General features: G+C 44.0%; 1 protein-coding gene across 7 annotated transcripts in view; it reads right to left on the reverse strand.

Moving 5' to 3' along the window:
* NBEA (neurobeachin) overlaps window positions 1-18,831 on the reverse strand; it is an 899,093-nt gene that overhangs the window by 302,704 nt on the left and 577,558 nt on the right. For all 7 annotated transcript variants that reach the window (XM_069758980.1, XM_069758976.1, XM_069758974.1 and 4 more), the window contains one exon: window positions 3,385-3,509. In XM_069758980.1, coding sequence (XP_069615081.1) covers window positions 3,385-3,509 — 125 coding nt within the window. The remainder of the gene's footprint in view (window positions 1-3,384; window positions 3,510-18,831) is intronic.

The following is an 18,831-nucleotide window of genomic DNA, read 5'->3' on the forward strand; positions in this document are numbered from 1 at the left end:
GCCTCCCCTTAAATAAAAACCCAATTCTCAGTTATGTCTGTATGCAGTTTGACAGACTGGATAGAAGGAACAGAAAGACAAGCTCCGCCCTCTACTTCCTGTTGATGAACAAAGCCGCCTCCCACTTCCTGTGCAGAAATAAAGACATCCCCCACTTCCGGTAATCGGACGCTACTACTAGGACAGGTTACACTTGACGACAGCTAGTGGACAGAAAGTTAAGCAGAAAGCTGCCTGAGCATTCAGTGATCATCTAACTCAGATTTGCCGAACATGGGATATTAAATGTGATATAAAGATTAGACAGTTTCTTTAATTGACTATTTCATTTTGCAGCCTCTTGGGCTTAGTGCATGAGGAATCATTTAAAAGTTTCATTTTACTAAGTGCCATGAAGTCGGTTTTGACCACAGAACACCATTGTATGATATTTTCAGAGAATGTTCTGTCTTTCCTTTGATCTCTCCCGAACATTATTGGACATTTTTGTATCCTATGAAGCTTTATAACAAAATGTTATTTTTTAATGCACTGAATCATCTTGTTGCATTTTTTTTGGGGGGGCAGTCATTCTTCTTTTTATTGAATTTGTGATGTCTCCCACCCAGTTATAAAGGCATGCACTAGAAATACATGAAATAAAAGGGGATTTTTCATGTACATTTTCTTTAGATCAATTGTGTTGTCTGCTATGCCTGTAGCAGCATAATTACACTGGTATGTATATTACACAGGAGCTGGAACAGGAAGATAATCAAGTTTAAGAAACATATGGAACTTTTAAAGAGCGCTCATTCAGAAGTTCATTGACAAAAAGAAAGAAAAAAGGCAACTGCTCTGGCAAGCGGCAATTTTGGGGAACACTGGTTCCTGTCAGTTGCCCTGTACAAAGTTACAGACCTATTAAAATGCAATTACGTAGCTGTCTGTGTGACATAACCCAAGCATTTATCCCACATTCTTGACCGACTTTTGCAGAAGTATAGGATTCTTATTTAATTCGGGAATGTGGTGTATTTGTCTGAACGTGGCTGACACAAGCAAAAGTACAACAGACATCACATCGAGGATTCACTCTTTATGTTTGTAGCCCAAAGAGGAAAAAACGGTTTAAGTGGACACTAGTTGTTTGGGTACACCTCCAACACAGCATCATAAGAGGGCCCTAAAAAAATAAAAATAAATAAAACTATCGGCCTACCTACCCAAAGCAACAAGAGCTCAGTTTCCATTTTATAAACTGCACTGGGAAGGAGAATCCATGGATTTTTTTGAGCAACAGGGTAATTTTTTTCCAAGTCAGAAAATGTAATTGATGAAGGTTAGCACCTTGTGACCGCCGTAATCACTACAACAATGGGGTCGCGGAGCTCCGCCAAGCATCACACTTTCTTTTTTCCTGAGATCACCAGAATGCAATGGGACTGAACTCCACATGCAACTGAGACTATCTTTATCCATGAGACCTTTGGTAGAGATTTATCAAAACTTGTAATGAAAAAAAAAAAAAAGGTGAGCAATTCTCCAGGTCATTAATAAAAGTCTGATGTTAAAAAAAATCTATTAGGGGATTCGGAGTCTCATATGGGAGCTCCATCAATCAGGTGAAGCGAAAAACTACTGCAAACAGCAATAATTGCTCAAGAGGATCCAGATTCTTCATCCCGAAGAGGGACAACCCACTGATTTCAATGCATCATTTCCCCCGTGGTGGTGCTCCAGAGAAACATTTGATGCCACTTTATTTCGCATATTTCTGAAGATGTCTGGTTGGTCCCAACATTGGTAACCCTACCATCACACTACTGTCTGGGGCCCATCTAACGAAAAGTTGACACCCTTAATTTCCATACATTTACTTTTACACTTCTGCTAATATCACCAAAGATTGATTTAATTAAAGGGGTTGTCCAACCTAAATAAACTTAAAATGTTATAGCAAAAAAAAAAGTCTTACGCACTTTATCAATACTACATTACTCCGATTCCAACATTTTCTAGTCCTCCACCAGTCTCTGGACTTCTCTGCTCCAACCAGCAGCCAACCAGTAATTAGATTGTGTTCATTGAACCATGCGGAATCACAGTGTCCTATACAATGGACGGTGATATTTATCTTGCGGAGACGAGCGTCTCCGCAAGATAAATTGACATGCTGTGGTCTGGAAAGACGCGTTGCATGTCCGTTTACGCAGGGATGTCGGAGGCATGCCTACACGCATAGTGGAGATGGGATTTCATGAAACCCCTTTCACTATGCAGTAACATCTGGCCGTTGCAGGTTGGACGCTGCGGCTGTACGCAGTGTCCAAAATGCAGCATTTAATGATCGTGGAAACATAGATTAAATAGCACGTGAAGTACTAGAGAGACTAAATGGCACATGGAGTAGAGAGACTAAATGGCACGTGATGTAGCGAGACAATGGCACGTGAAGTAGAGAGACTACATGGCACGTGAAGTAGAGAGACTATATGGCACGTGAAGTAGAGAGACTTCATGGTACATGAAGTAGAGAGACTACATAGCACGTGAAGTAGAGAGACTACATGGCACGGGAAGAAGAGAGACTACATGGCACGTGAAGTAGAGAGACTACATGGCACGTGAAGTAGAGAGACTACATGGTACGGGAAGAAGAGAGACTAAATGGCACAGGAAGGAGAGAGACTAAATGGCATGTGAAGTGGAGAGACTAAATGGCATGTGAAGTGGAGAGAGTAAATGGCATGTGAAGTAGAGAGACTGGTGGGGGACTCGGAAGCAACAGAGGATCGGTGAGGCAAGTTAATTATTTTGTTTGTTTTAAGTGATGCTAAATAAGCACTTTAAATATAACTCCTAGTAGTCCACAAAAATAAGGGAGGATCGGCCAACCAATTGTAACTGGAAGGACGGTAAAACTCCAGAAAGAACAAAATGTATATTAAAAGCATAAAAATGTGTATGAAAAAATCAAAAAGAATTAATTGCCATGAAAAAAGTCCTCTCTGCCTCTAGCTCCTTTATTAATCACATTCCAGCACCAGACGCTGAGAGTACATCAAACTGCACCAAATCCTTTTCACATGACAAGCTCATAAATTATTCAACTCATTAGTATCACCAAGAGGAATAGAAATAGCATCAGTGTAAAAGACACATAGAAGTGGAAAAGGGTCAATGTAAAGTTTCATAGGCTGCTCTCCATGTGTCCAAACTTCAAATAGACAAACACATCTACACATCTGCTTTTTGAAAAGTGAACCGGAGCGAATACGAAAGTACAAAATTGTTGTGTTTCTCGAGTTTTATAAACTAAATCCAAGCAGTATGGAAAAAATCACTCAGAGCACACACAGCTAACTTAATATAGTGACTGAAAGCATGGATCATCATACTGACCGTATTCAATGGCAGCTTTTAATCTGGCATCGGAATGAGTTGAACCAAATGCATTGCGCACAAAGCGTCTCCTCCTTCGCAAGTCGTCTTCCCAATAATCCAGTCTCCAGAAGTCATGGAGTTGACTAAAAGAAAAATATGAAATAATGAAACAACAAGCCTGGTACATCAAAAATTATGCAGAACTTCAATTGCCCAGTCATCAATTTGCCCTGCCCATACAGTACTACTGCTGTTTTGGCCCAGCTTAAGCGGCATAAAGACTGTTGCCTGAACCCACCGATATTGATGGGCCCAGCCAACCATCTAATCTGTATGGGGAGCGCCGACCAAGTGATGCTCAGGAGAGATGTTGATAATGCATGTCCAGTTTTGGACTGCCAATCGTATTTTTCTCCATGACATAATCTGACGACCAATGTGTCAGTCAGAAGTTTTCTCATAGAGAACACAGGAGCACTTGGTCGAACGAGAGCTTGTGTATGGGAGAGTTGTCTGACATAACTGTTGGTCAAACAATCAGCCAAAACATTGATCATCAAATAGCCATCTAGTGTGTAAGGTCAGCCTAAAAGCCTCGACACTGGCAGATGGGCTCACACAATCTGATCAAACTGTGCGCCAAGTATAGTCAACGTAGCAGTAATGTAGTTCACATGTCATATATTCAATGATTACATATGCTCAGAAAGAAGTTGTATTTGTTTGCTTGTATACCACATGTTAGTTTCATATCTTACAACAAAGCTCCTGGTCTCCAACGTGGAATCTGTAACAGGACCCCAGTTTATCATGGGACATTTAAAATATTGGTCTCTTCTCATGTTTAAGGCTTCAGGGCCTGGATGTGACCACTACCATTGCACCACCTCCATCATAGGACCCTAGTATTTGAATAGTTAAGTCTGAACAGGTTTTTAGCATCTGAATTTATCATAATATATTTCTTGGCAATGCCTTTATGGAAAGTATTCTCTGATGTGAGACATTCCCATCTTGAACAGGAAGAAAATAGTTCCATGAAATTCCATGAAAATCTGAAAGCTGGGAGTTCCAAATGTGGGACCACCACTTGCCCGGTTGACAAAAATCGCTAATAATGGAAGGTGTAAGCCTTATGTAAAGGGGCTATCCCACAACAGACATTTCACTATGGGTCTCCCAATGATTAGCTCCTACTCTTCCACATGCCCAAAGTGAGAACTAATGGTGTGAAGGAGGCGCTACAATCATAGTCTATAGGAATGGCAGAGATAGAGTACATGAGCTCTTGAATTGAGCCACAGACTGTGGTAGTACAAAAGGGTGATCAGTGGAGTTCCCAGGAGTACAGACCCCAGTGATCAGATATTTATCACTTATCCCGTGGGCAGTGAATATCCATGGTAGGAGAACTTCTTCAGATGAAACCAGAGTGCTTAATGGCCAAAGTAGAGGACAATACTCTCTTAGGAGACAATCCCTGGTATAAAGTAGAATATATTCTCCTGACAGCTTTAACAAGTACTTGGAGTTTATCCAACACCGGGCATAAAACAATGCAGAGAACAATCATGACCGAGAGCTGATGGCCTTTGTATTTACATGTGAAACAACCTAAAGTAGCCAGTATACTTAATGGCTTCACGTACTGGTACAGAGCATTAATCACAAGCAGCCCATTTACTAATTCTGCATCAAATTACAAGTATTAATGACACGCAGCTTGTTTCCTTTACAGAGGTTTAACGCGCCTTGTAAATCAAAGAGAAAACCTTCTTATAAACAGTTTGCCTTTTCATGGCTACGGTCCCTCGGCAGCCTGGAATTTATAGGCAGAAAATATGACACATATGACTTTGGGGGGGGGGGGGGGGGGGGGGACCGTGATTAAAATATCGTGCTGAAATATTCATTGGAATAATTCCCCAATGCCCCCAACAAGCTAAGAAAATTACTATTTTATTCATTATTAATAACACAGAATTAGAGTTGCAAGAAAATATTCCCGAGTGCGGTAATTGTTGTGGTGAATTATTACCCTTCCATTAATGTGCCGCCAACGGTTTATGGGCACTAGTGAAAACAAACCATTTTGGGCCGTGGCCACTTGCCGCTTAACCAGCCTTTGTGTTTCCTTATGCAAATTGCTTCATTCCTTGCTGGTAAATCACAGGCAGCACTAATAGCCGGTAACAATGATTTTCGACAGTGCATGGAACAATGTAAATATCACAGAAATCTTGTAATTATAGGCAACCACATAAAATAAATGCGTGTGTTCTCTGTAACAACGAGATATCTCAAGGTGGTTACAATAATGGCAAAAGTCAGAAGCAGACAAGTAAGACTATCAAGACATTCAAGTCTTAAAACAGGTAGCTTATTACTGGCCTGAATGTACCCAGACAATCTTGATTTTTCAACATGAATACTGGCACATTTTTTACCAATCTAAGCAAAAAGGATGTACCGTAAATTATACAAAACTCCACCTATGAATTGACAGTTCATGTTCGATTTGTCTGAAGGTGGGGACAGTGACGCCAGCGCTGATTGGGTGCCGGGGTCATGTGTTACAACAATGGCACGAGAGCCGCGGGAACGGTCCTGGCACGGGCGGTGAGTGTAGGCTTTTTTATTTTATCGGAGCTAAACATTTAGATCAAGAAGTTTGAATGGAAGAGGATAGTGATGAGCGAGTGTGCTCGTTACTCCAGATTTCTGAGCATGCTCGGGTGATCGAGTATTTTTGAGTGCTCGTATATTATGTTTGTGACGCCACAGCTGCATGATTTGCGGCTGTTAAACAACCTGAACACATGCAGGGATTGCCTGCTTGTTAAGGAATCCTCACATGTATTCATGCTGTCTAGCAGCTGCAAATCATGCAGCCGGGGTGACACAAACAATCTATGAGCACGCCCAAGATACTAGGCAATCACCCGAGCATGCTCGGAAATCTTGATTAACGAGCACTCTCGCTCTGCACTAGAAGAGGAAGCTTACTGGCCAGTGAAAAAAATGACAAGCGCTCGCTTTTGTTTCTTTGTTTTGTATAGCTAGTGATATGGACAATAAGCATGTTGGCTCAGTGGTTAACACTATTGTCATACAGTGCTGGGGTCCTGGGTTCAAATTCAACCAAGGACAACATCTGCAAGGGGTTTGTATGTTCTCCCCGTGTTTGTGTGGGCTTCCTCCACGTTCTCCGGTTTCCTTCCACACTCCAAAGACACACTGATAGGGAATTTAGATTGTGAGCCCCAAAGGGGACAGTGATGATTATTTCTGTGAAGCGTTGTGGGATATGATGGTGCTATATGAGTAAAATAACTAAATAAAATGATTTAAACAATAAACAATTTTCTGTATAAAAACTTTAAATGCTTAAAAATGCAAGTAATAATCTTTCAGGTCCATTATTAGCATTAGTATATTATATACTCTTAAAAACATAATTAACATCGAACCGTAACTTATGTTCAATAGTTTAATGGAAGTCGCTGCTTTAAAAGAGGATCAATCAAGGTGACAGACAAAATAGAATTAGGGCATCTATATGTACTGTGAGATAGCGCTCACTAACGGGTAGGGGAATACTCGCTTACCAAAGGGATTAATGCACACGGGCACGGTTTTTCACTTAAACAGTCTATGTGGTTTATTAAAGAGTCATGAACAGTATAATGAACAGTCCATTACACACTGTATCAGGACTTCACATTAAGTTTCGGTCACTAATCATGCTGGACCCCAGCCGACCAGTTACCATGGGTGACCGCACAGTTCATAACGCTTCTTAGTACTCGGCTTTAATACTGAGTCTCTAACTACGCCAGACTTCTCTGCCCAGTTTCCGCAGGAGACCACATCCCGAACAGTTAATTATATCCACTGGAGAAGCTGCCTAACGGGGATCACCAACTTGCCTGACAGACATACACTAGTTGGTTCCAGACCCACCGAAGGACGGTAGCTTCCCCCACACAGTAGCCGTCACCGGCTCTGCAAGTCCTTGGCCTCAACTCGTGCTCTTCAGGGATCCAGTCCTACTCCCAGGACCTCCCAACACAGAGGCCATTCAGAATCACGACATCACCAGGTGCTATTCAGGACGTCCGTCCCCGGCTGGGACCGTCCAACACACAGGCCACTAGTTTCAAAGCCCCACCATGTGCTACTCAGGGAGATGGCACTCCAAGCACATAGGCTTTTCCGGGACCTTGCATACGGACCATACAGATCCAAACAATCTCCACCATGTGACCCACACCCTGGTCACATTACATACTTGTAACCACTCCCATAAGTGGGAGGTGTGTGTGTGGCTAGTTCGACCCGCCCAGCTCTCAGAACTAGCCTTGCCAGCCTCCCTCTAAAACAACACAATTACTTGTGGGACTACAAGTCCCAGAGCAACCTTACTTCAGGCTGACAGTGCAGAGCATCTTCCTCTGCGACACACATACCAGCCATTCACAATAATTCCAGACTTTGTCTCATCACCACAATTATGTTTGCGACTGCCACGCATTCCATGGCCTCAAAATATGCCTCCATGTGTATTCTGGGGAGACCATGCAGCGCCCCCTACCTGTAGCAGGGGTCACTGCATCACAGTACAGATTTATGCCTATAGAGGTTGCACCATACACAGCAGCCCGGCTCTCTGCACACTAAGCGCTCATTCAGACATCAGCTTTTCTCGTATGAGTTCTGTCCGTCTTTTTCACTGATAGAACATGTACCTATTAAAGCCTATGGGTCTGTTCACATGTTCATGAACTTTGCTGATCGAGTGGTCAGATTTTGGTCCAAGTCTTGGATCAATCTCACCAATGCAAGTCAGTCCAGGACGCGGATGCCATCTGTGTACTCTTTGGTTTTCACTAGTGATGAGCATGCTCGGGGGTCCTCCGAGTATTTTTTAGTGCTCGGAGATTTCGTTTTTCTTGCTGCAGCTGAATGAATTACATCTGTTAGCCAGAATAAGTACATGTGGGGATTCCCCAGCAACCAGGCAACACCCACATGTACTTATGCTGGCTAACAGATGTAAATCATTCAGCTGCGGCAAGAAAAACAATCTCTGAGCACTAAAAAATACTCGGAGGACACCCGAGCGTGCTCGAGAAATCTCGAGTAACGAGTATATTCGCTCATCAGCAATTTTCACTAAATGTTTAACACAAGAAGCTTGAGAAACCTCCAGAATTATTTTTTACAAGAAAAACTGATGAAACTCTGCTGGTAAAAACTGACATGCTGAGCAAACACTGCTAAAAATCTGATCAAAAACACTGTTGAAACTTGGGCTATATTTTTCATAATAAAACACAAGGAAAAATATTCACTGAAAGATTCTGGGGTGTATTTTTAGACACCAAACAACTCTAGTGACCAGGGACAATGCTTTTGCCAAGGCAAATAAAATCATTTAATGCAATAAAAAAGACATAGATGCTCATGGTTAGAACATAATTTTGCCTCTGAACAAGTCACTAGTGGGGCCACACTTCTACTGGAGCCAAACATTGCACACAGTATTCTAAGGAGGACATAGCTGATCCAGAACAGCTAGAGAGAAGTGAGACCAGGGGTTTTACGGGAATGGGGTTCTTGCCTTCTTCTGGATCAAACTGTTACGTTATAGGTCGCCAGACATAATTGTGTCTTCTGTTATCCTCCTCCAATCACATCTTTTTCTGCAAGACCACATCAAGGAGCAGTTACATGGAATGGCAGGTCATGCATGCCCCCTGCTAGAGGAACGTTAGGGGATTTGGGAATGTTTAGCTTGCAAAAGAAAAGAGACAGAGGAGACTTCATTGCTGTCTACAAATACAGTACAGACCAATAGTATGGACACCTTCTCATTTAAAGATTTTTCTGCATTTTCATGACTATGAAAATTGCACATTCACACTGAATGCATCAAAACTATGAATTAACACATGTGAAATTATATACATCACAAAAAAGTGTGAAACAACTGATAATATGTCTTATATTCTAGGTTCTTCAAAGTAGCCACCTTTTGCTTTGATGACTGCTTTGCACACTCTGGGCATTCTCTTGATGAAGGTAGTCACCAGGAATGCTATTCCAACAATCTTAAAGGAGTTCTCAGAGATGCTTAGCACTTGTTGGCCCTTTTGCCTTCACTCTACGGTCTAGCTCACCCCGAACCATCTCGATTGGGTTCAGGTCTGGTGACTGTGGAGGCCAGGTCATCTGGCGTAGCACCCCATCACTCTCCTTCTTGGTCAAATAGCCCTTACACAGCCTGGAGGCGTGTTTGGGGTCATTGGCCTGTTGAAAAATAAATGATCGTCCAACTAAACGCAAACCGGATGGAATAGCATGCCGCTGCAAGATGCTGTGGTAGCCATGCTGGTTCAGTATGCCTTCAATTTTGAATAAATCCCCAACAGTGTCACCAGCAAAGCACCCCCACACCATCACACCTCTTCCTCCATGCTTCACGGTGGGAACCAGGCATGTAGAATCCATCCGTTCACCTTTTCTGTGTCGCACAAAGACACGGTGGTTGGAGCCAAAGATCTCAAATTTAGACTCATCAGACCAAAGCACAGATTTCCACTGGTCTAATGTCCATTCCTTGTGTTCTTTAGCCCAAACAAGTCTCTTCTGCTTGTTGCCTGGCCTTAGCAGTGGTTTCCTAGCAGCTATTTTTCCATGAAGGCCTGCTGCACAGTGTCTCCTCTTAACAGTTGTTGTAGAGATGTGTCTGCTGCTAGAACTCTGTGTGGTATTGACCTGGTCTCTAATCTGAGCTGCTGTCAACCTGCGATTTCTGAGGCTGGTGACTCGGATAAACTTCGCCTCAGAAGCAGGGGTGACTCTTAGTCTTCCTTTCCTGGGGCGGTCCTCATATGAGCCAGTTTCTTTGTAGCGCTTGATGGTTTTTGCCACTGCACTTGGGGACACTTTCAAAGTTTTCCCAATTTTTCGGACTGACTGCCCTACATTTCTTAAAGTAATGATGGCCACTCGTTTTTCTTTACTTAGCTGCTTTTATCTTGCCATAATACAAATTCTAAGTCTATTCCGTAGGACTATCAGCTGTGTATCCACCAGACTTCTGAACAACAGAACTGATGGTCCCAACCCCATTTATAAAGCAAGAAATCCTACTTATTGACAGGGCACACCTGTGAAGTGAAAACCATTCCCGGGGACTACCTCTTGAAGCTCATCAAGAGAATACCAAGAGTGTGCAAAGCAGTCATCAAAGCAAAAGGTGGCTACTTTGAAGAACTTAGAATATAATATATTTTCAGTTGCTTCACACTTTTTTGCTAAGTATATAATTCCACATGTGTTAATTCATAGTTTTGATGCCTTCAGTGTGAATGTACAATTTTCATAGTCATGAAAATATAGAAATATCTTTAAATGAGAAGGTGTGTCCAAACTTTTGGTCTGTACTGTATCTCAAGGGCTGTCACACTCTGGAGGGATCATCCTTATTCTCATTTGCACATGGAAACACGAGAAGCAATGTGATGAAACTGAAAGGTAGGAGGCACATTAGATATTAGAAAAAACTTTTTGACAGTGAGGGTGATCAATGAGTAGAACAGGCTTCCAAGAGAGGTGGTGAGTTCTCATTCAATGGAAGACCTCAAACAGAGGCTGGACAGACATCTGTCTGAGATTGTTTAGAGAATCCTGCATTAAGCAGGGGGGTTGGACACGGTGACCCTGGAGGCCCATTCCAACTAGTCGGACTATATATACCTGCCATCAATTCAGAACCATGACACTGAAGATAGCCAAGCACTCGGCTAGCATCCTAATAAGACATCCTGCTCCATTCAACTCCTCACCATTGTCTTGCAAACAGGGTAGAACTAGAGGAAAATGTGGAAAACTAGTCAACAATTCTGGTGATTGGTTGTGGTCCTAGCAGTGAGCCACATCAGTGGTTACCCAGGTTTACAAACTGCAAAAAAGGTGATCTAAAATACACACATCTTTGATCATATATTTTGGCAGAATGAACCTTTCTACCAACAAGGTCCTCCATGTAACATGATCACTTAGTGGACCTTGTGCATGGTACCTGTCACATTTAATAAACTGTGCAAAAGTTTGGATCAGTAACATAAGAAATCCAAAGTGACACTAAAGGGTAATTTTACCGCTGGTCAGATATTCCACATTTATTAATTTCTGTCGTTTAGTCTTTCTCGTCTTCATCACAACTAAATGGGACCAAGTGGAAGAAAACGCTTCACTTACAGCTGAAAGATGAAAGTCATGACACTGAGACTGCATTAGGAAAATAGATCTAATGGCAATTCCCAAGCTTAAGAGCGCTGTATAAACCTGACACTACTACAGACAGCAAGTTGCGGCTATCATGCCTGGTGTTGATATGACCATGTGCATTCCCATGAAATGGAATATACCATTTACCCTCAAGTCATTTTTCAGCCGGCTCAATGACAACTATTTCTCTACGTCTCTCACCATAAGGTCTGCGTTATATTAAAGTTGCGACATAAGAAGGAAAAAAATATGTTTCACTGAAAATCTGCATGAAAGGGTTTTCCTATAATTGACTTTTGTGACCTGAGAATAAAATGTGTCAGAAAAGCCAGAACACTGCGCTGACCCACGCCCAGTCATGAGAAAGTAGGGGCTGAGGCACAGCAGTGCTCCAGGCTGGGGTCTGAGGAGCTAACGGCATCTCATCCCTTAGGCTACGTTCACATTTGCGTCGTGCGCCGCTGCATCGGCGACGCAACGCACAACGCAAATAAAAACGCACCAAAACGCACGCAAAAACGCTGCGTTTTGCGACACATGCGTCCTTTTTTGCCGGAATTTGGACGCAAGAAAAATGCAACTTGTTGCGTTTTCTGCGCCTGACGCTTGCGGCCAAAAAAACGCATGCGTCACACAACGCAGCACAACGCATGTCCATGCGTCCCCCATGTTAAATATAGGGGCGCATGATGCATGCGTCGCCGCTGCGTTGCCCGACGCAAACACGCAAAACGCTAATGTGAACGTAGCCTTACATTCTAGCAATTTGTGGTATCCGGGCGGTGGGTCGGCCACGATCAGCTTCTAATGCCATAGCCTAGTGATATGTAGACAGTGAGACATGACCATTAGGGGAACAAAGGATTGAGCATGTTGGAATACAACATGTCTAATCATTTTGTATCCCAACCTCTGCAATTGGGGTAGACTTGGGTGGCTCCACCTCCATTACATCTTTGGTTGGTTGGTAAATCTTTAGCAGATTTATAATTGAGCACAGAAAATAGAAGGGGGCTGGGGTGGGAAATTGCCAGGGCCAACTGTTACGGTATGATGTAATCAGATGGTCAGGCAATGGGACGTAAGCTATTCGTACCCAACTCTACATCATCACTCTGGTGGTATGCCACATTCTCGTTCTTTATTTGGTTTGAAAGCAAAAAAAAAAAAATCTACAGTACCCAATGCCAGGACCATGTACGGCCCACAGCAGGGCCGGCTCAAGGTTTTTGAGGGCCCCGGGCGAAAGAGTCTCAGTGGGCCCCCCCTTTAACATACCACGATTCATGATGCACAGATACAGCAGAGAAATATAGCACAGCCACGTAGCATATAACACAGCCCACGTAGCATATAGCACAGCCAATGTAGTATATAACACAGCCCACATAGTATATAACACAGCCACGTATTATATAACACAGCCACGTAGTATATAACACAGACACGCAGTATATAACAAAGCCACGCAGTATATAACAAAGTCCATGTAGTATATAACACAGCCCACGTAGTATATAACACAGCCCACGTAGTATATAGCAGCCCACGTAGTATATAACAGCCCACGTAGTATATAACACAGCCAAGTAGTATATAACACAGCCACGTAGTACATAACATAGCCCAAGTAGTATATAACACAGCCAACATATATAGCACAGCCCCGTGACATAGTATATAAAACAGCCCATGTAGTGTATAACACAGGCAGCCCACGTAGTATATAGCACAGCCAGCCATGTAGTATATAGTCTATAAGTCCCACCCACACCCAGCATCTCTCAAATGCCATAATGTAGGCCTGTGGAGGCCCCGTACAGTCACACCTTGTCCCAGGTTGCATCCCCCCGCAATGCTTTGGTTTGGGAGTTGGGACCAGCTTGGAACTTGGAAGGAAGACTCACTGCTTTCACCGTTACGCTGTTGCCCCCGTTGTACAGGGACGGCCCGGGTGCACCGTTCACTGACTGCTGGCTGCTCATCGTCGTCTTTTTGCTTGGTGCTGGACCTGGCAGGACGGTGGACGATCTCTGAGCTCACCTGAAAGTGACAACACAGACGACCACCGGCCCGGAAGGGACTCTTCGTATCCATGGTGACGGTGAGGTGAGCATAACCAGCAGCTGCGCAGCGAAACTCAGTCACTGCTGCCGGGGATGGCTCCGCCTCTGAGTCCTGGCTGGGAGACGGAGATCACAGAGTTGATTATGATATAATACTAATACACACAGCTGAGCCGGATGTAGTCCTGCTGCGGGGGCCATCCAGGAGAGCATCAGTGTAGTATAGTACCGTACATTTACTACCTTAATTGGGCCCCCCGTCTCGACAGGGCCCCGGCACTTGCCCGGGTGCTGACGCCGGCCATGGCCCACAATACGGAGACTCCACCACATGATTTCAGGTGCTGAGGCCGATCCATGCGGATTACGTGCGCTACGGGCAGTTCTTCCGACCTTTTCTAATCTTAAGAGCCACATTCAGCTCTGAGAGACGGTTGCAAGCCTCATCCAGGATGCCCACTCTCCACAACCTGTAGTGACACCCAGAGCCCCGATTACTGGTATGACGACAGTCAATGCTTCCCCACAGAAAGCACCTTATGCCACCTTCTCGTTTGTGGGCAGTATACTGACATCCAGGAGTTCACCCTTTACTCACATTCACAATTCTCACATGAAGACCTCCCATCATACTATCGCAACCAGCTTCAACACACATCTAACCAATAGTACCATCCCATCTCCAGCTTCTGTGCAGGGCATTTCACGAAAGTCACCATCTAGAGAACTTCTCTTCATAGCAGTTTGCTAGACCTGATGCTAATGCAACAAGTTGGCAAATATGATGGCCCCGAAAGCCCCAGATCACGGACCAGTGAGCCCCACATCGTGGATCTGCGAGTCACACATCATGGACCAGCGAGCCACATATCATGGACTGGAAAGCCACACATCATGGGCCCGCGAGCTACCAACAACCCCTGGCAAAAATTATGGAATCACGGGCCTTGGAGGATGTTCATTCAGTTGTTTAATTTTGTAGAAATAAAGCAGATCATAGACATGACAGAAAACTAAAGTCATTTCAAATGGCAACTTTCTGGCTTTAAGAAACACTAAAAGAAATCAAGAACAAAAAATGTGGTAGTCAGTAATGGTTACTTTTTTTTTTTTAACCAAGCATAGAGAAAAAATTATGGAATCATGAAAAACAAACAAAAAAAACCACTCCAACACATCACTAGTATTTTGTGGCACCACCTCTGGCTTTTATAACAGCTTGCAGTCTCTGAGGCATGGACTTAATGAGTGTAAACAGTACTCTTTATCAATTTGGCTCCAACTTTCTCTGATTGCTGTTCCCAGATCATCTTTGCAGGTTGGAGCCTTGTCATGGACCATTTTCTTCAACTTCCACCAAAGATTTTCAATTGGATTGAGATCCGGACTATTTGCAGGCCACGACATTGACCTTATGTGTCTTTTTTCAAGGAATGTTTTCACAGTTTTTGCTCTATGGAAGGATGCATTATCATCTTGAAAAATGATTTCATCATCCCCAAACATCTTTTCAATTGTTGGGATAAGAAAAGTGTCCAAAATATCAACATAAACTTGTGCATTTATTGAAGACTAGCTGAAGAGCCCGGCGTTGCCTGGGCATAGTAAATATCTGTGGTTAGTTATAGCACCTCACTTCTCTTATTTTCCCATCACGCCTCTCATTTTCCCAATCACATCTTTCATTTTCCCCCTCATATCTCTCATTTTCTCCCTTACACCTCTCATTTTCTCCCTCACTCCTCTCATTCCCCCCTAACACTTGTCATTTCGACCTCACATCTGTCATTTTCCGATCACTCCACTATTTTCCCTCACTCCTCTTTCGACCTCACATCTGTCATTTTCCGATCACTCCACTATTTTCCCTCACTCCTCTCATTTTGCACTCACACCTTTTCATTTTCACCTCAGTATATACATGTTTGTCATGTCCCTTATATATAGTATACACCTGTATGTCATCTCCTGTATATAGTATATACCTGTATGTCATCTCCCCTGTATATATAATATACCTGCTGTGTGTCATCTCCCCTGTATATAGTATATACCTGTATGTCATCTCCTCCTATATATAGTATATACCTGTATGTCATCTCCTTCTATATATAGTATATACCTGTATGTCATCTCCTCCTGTATATAGCATATACCTGTGTGTCATCTCCCCTGTATATAGTATATATCTGTGTGTCATCTCCTCCTGTATATAGTATGCGCGTGGCGAGTTTTGAGTGGCGACTTTTGTGTTTTGACTTTTATGTGGCGAGGTTGGTGTATTTGTGGTGAAATGTGTGCTGAGGGTAATATGTGTTCAAGCACGTGGTAGTGTGTGGCGCATTTTGTGTGTGTTCATATCCCCGTGTGTGGTGAGTATCCCATGTCGGGGCCCCACCTTAACAACTGTACGGTATATACTCTTTGGCGCCATCGCTCTCATTCTTTAAGTCCCCCTTGTTCACATCTGGCAGCTGTCAATTTGCCTCCTACACTTTTCCTTTCATTTTTTCCCATTATGTAGATAGGGGCAAAATTGTTTGGTGAATTGGAAAGCGCGGGGTTAAAATTTCACCTCACAACATAGCCTATGACGCTCTCAGGGTCCAGACGTGTGACTGTGCAAAATTTTGTTTCTGTAGCTGCGACGCCTCCAACACTTTTCCTTTCACTTTTTTCCCCATTATGTAGATAGGGGCAAAATTGTTTGGTGAATTGGAAAGCGTGGGGTTAAAATTTCACCTCACAACGTAGCCTATGACGCTCTCAGGGTCCAGACGTGTGACTGTGCAAAATTTTGTTGCTGTAGCTGCGACGCCTCCAACACTTTTCCTTTCACTTTTTTCCCATTATGTAGATGGGGGCAAAATTGTTTGGTGAATTGGAAAGCGCGGGGTTAATATTTCACCTCACAACGTAGCCTATGACGCTCTCGGGGTCCAGACGTGTGACTGTGCAAAATTTTGTTGCTGTAGCTGCGACGCTTCCAACACTTTTCCTTTCACTTTTTTCCCCATTATGTAGATAGGGGCAAAATTGTTTGGTGAATTGGAACGCGCGGGGTTAAAATTTCACCTCACAATATAGCCTATGACGCTCTCGGGGTCCAGACGTGTGACTGTGCAAAATTTTGTGGCTGTAGCTGCAACGGTGCAGATGCCAATCCCGGACATACACACACACACACACACATTCAGCTTTATATAGTAGATATAATGACAGCCATCTCCCCAGTGCCTTTACCTGACATGCAGCCCCATATCATCAATGACTGTGGAAATTTGCATGTTCTCTTCAGGCAGTCATCTTTATAAATCTCATTGGAACAACACCAAACAAAAGTTCCAGCATCATCACCTTGCCCAATGCAGATTCGCGATTCATCACTGAATATGACTTTCATCCAGTCATCCACAGTCCACGATTGCTTTTCCTTAGCCCATTGTAACCTTGTTTTTTTCTGTTTAGGTGTTAATGATGGCTTTCTTTTAGGCCGGGATCACACAGCGAGATACGGCCGAGTCTCACAGGTTAAAACCAAGCTCTGGCACCGGCACTCCAGAGCGGAGCGTGCAGCCGCATAGCAATACATGGAGCTGCACGCTCCGCTCCTGAGTGTCGGTGCCAGAGCTTGTTTTTAACCTGCGAGACTCGGCCGTATCTCGCTATAGTGTGACTCCGTCCTTAGCTTTTCTGTGTGTAAATTCCATTTCCTTTAGGCAGTTTCTTACAGTTCGGTCACAGACGTTGACTCCAGTTTCCACCCATTCGTTCATCATTTGTTTTGTTGTGCATTTCCTGTTTTGGAGACATATTGCTTTAAGTTTCGGGTCTTGATGCTTTGATATGTTCCTTGGTCTACCAGTATGTTTGCCTTAACAACCTTCCCATGTTGTTTATATTTGGTCCAGATTTTAGACACAGCTGACTGTGAACAACCAGGGCCGGACTTGCCATCGGGCACTTCTGGCAAATGCCAGAAGGGCCGATGCCAGGAGTGGGCCGCTGCCTCTATCAGCGGCGCCAGGGCCGGCTCATGCCCCCCCCCCGATCGCCCGCACTCAACTATACCAGCGTCTAAGACGCCGGTACAGTTGAATGCAATGATGGAGAAGAGAGCGTCCGCTGTTGCTCCCTCTCCCATCATTCCCTGCTCTGCCTCACGCTGACACTGCGGGTGAGCGATGATGTCATATCTGCTGTGTGGCCGGGCAGACTGCAGCTGCTGAGACCGGAGCCGGGAGCAGCGCGGGGCAAGAGGAGAGGTGAGGAGAGTTTTTTTTTTTAAATATATCAGTGAGTGATAACTGGACTGTGGGGCAATTGGGGGGGCTGTATAACATTCTATGGGGGCTGTGCTTTATTACATTCTATGGGGGGCTGGCTGCATTACATTCTATGGGGGCTGGCTGCATTACATTATATGGGGGTTGGCTGCATTACATTCTATGGGGGCTGGTGCATTACATTCTATGGGGACTGGCTGCATTACATTCTATGGGGGCTGGCTGCATTACATTCTTTGGGGGTTGGCTGCATTACATTCTATGGGGGCTGGCTGCATTACATTCTATGGGGGCTGGCTGCATTACATTCTATGGGGGCTGGCTGCATTACATTCTATGGGGGCTGGCTGCATTACATTCTATGGGGGCTGGCTGCATTACATTCTATGGGGGCTGGCTGCATTACATTCTATGGGGGCTGGCTGCATTACATTCTATGGGGGCTGGCTGCATTACATTCTATGGGGGCTGGCTGCATTACATTCTATGGGGGCTGGCTGCATTACATTCTATGGGGGCTGGCTGCATTACATTCTATGGGAGCTGGCTGCATTACATTCTATGGGGGCTGGCTGCATTACATTCTATGGGGGCTGGCTGCATTACATTCTATGGGGGCTGGCTGCAGTACATTCTATGGGGGCTGGCTGCAGTACATTCTATGGGGGCTGGCTGCAGTACATTCTATGGGGGCTGGCTGCATTACATTGCTGTATTACATTCTATTGGGGGGGCTTTATTACATTCTATGGGAGGCTGTATTACATTCTATGGGGGCTGTGCTGTATTACATTCTATGGGAAAGGGCTGTATTA

The sequence above is a fragment of the Ranitomeya imitator genome, chromosome 3 (genome assembly GCF_032444005.1).
Source record: "Ranitomeya imitator isolate aRanImi1 chromosome 3, aRanImi1.pri, whole genome shotgun sequence".
Classification (NCBI taxonomy): Eukaryota; Metazoa; Chordata; class Amphibia; order Anura; family Dendrobatidae; genus Ranitomeya; species Ranitomeya imitator.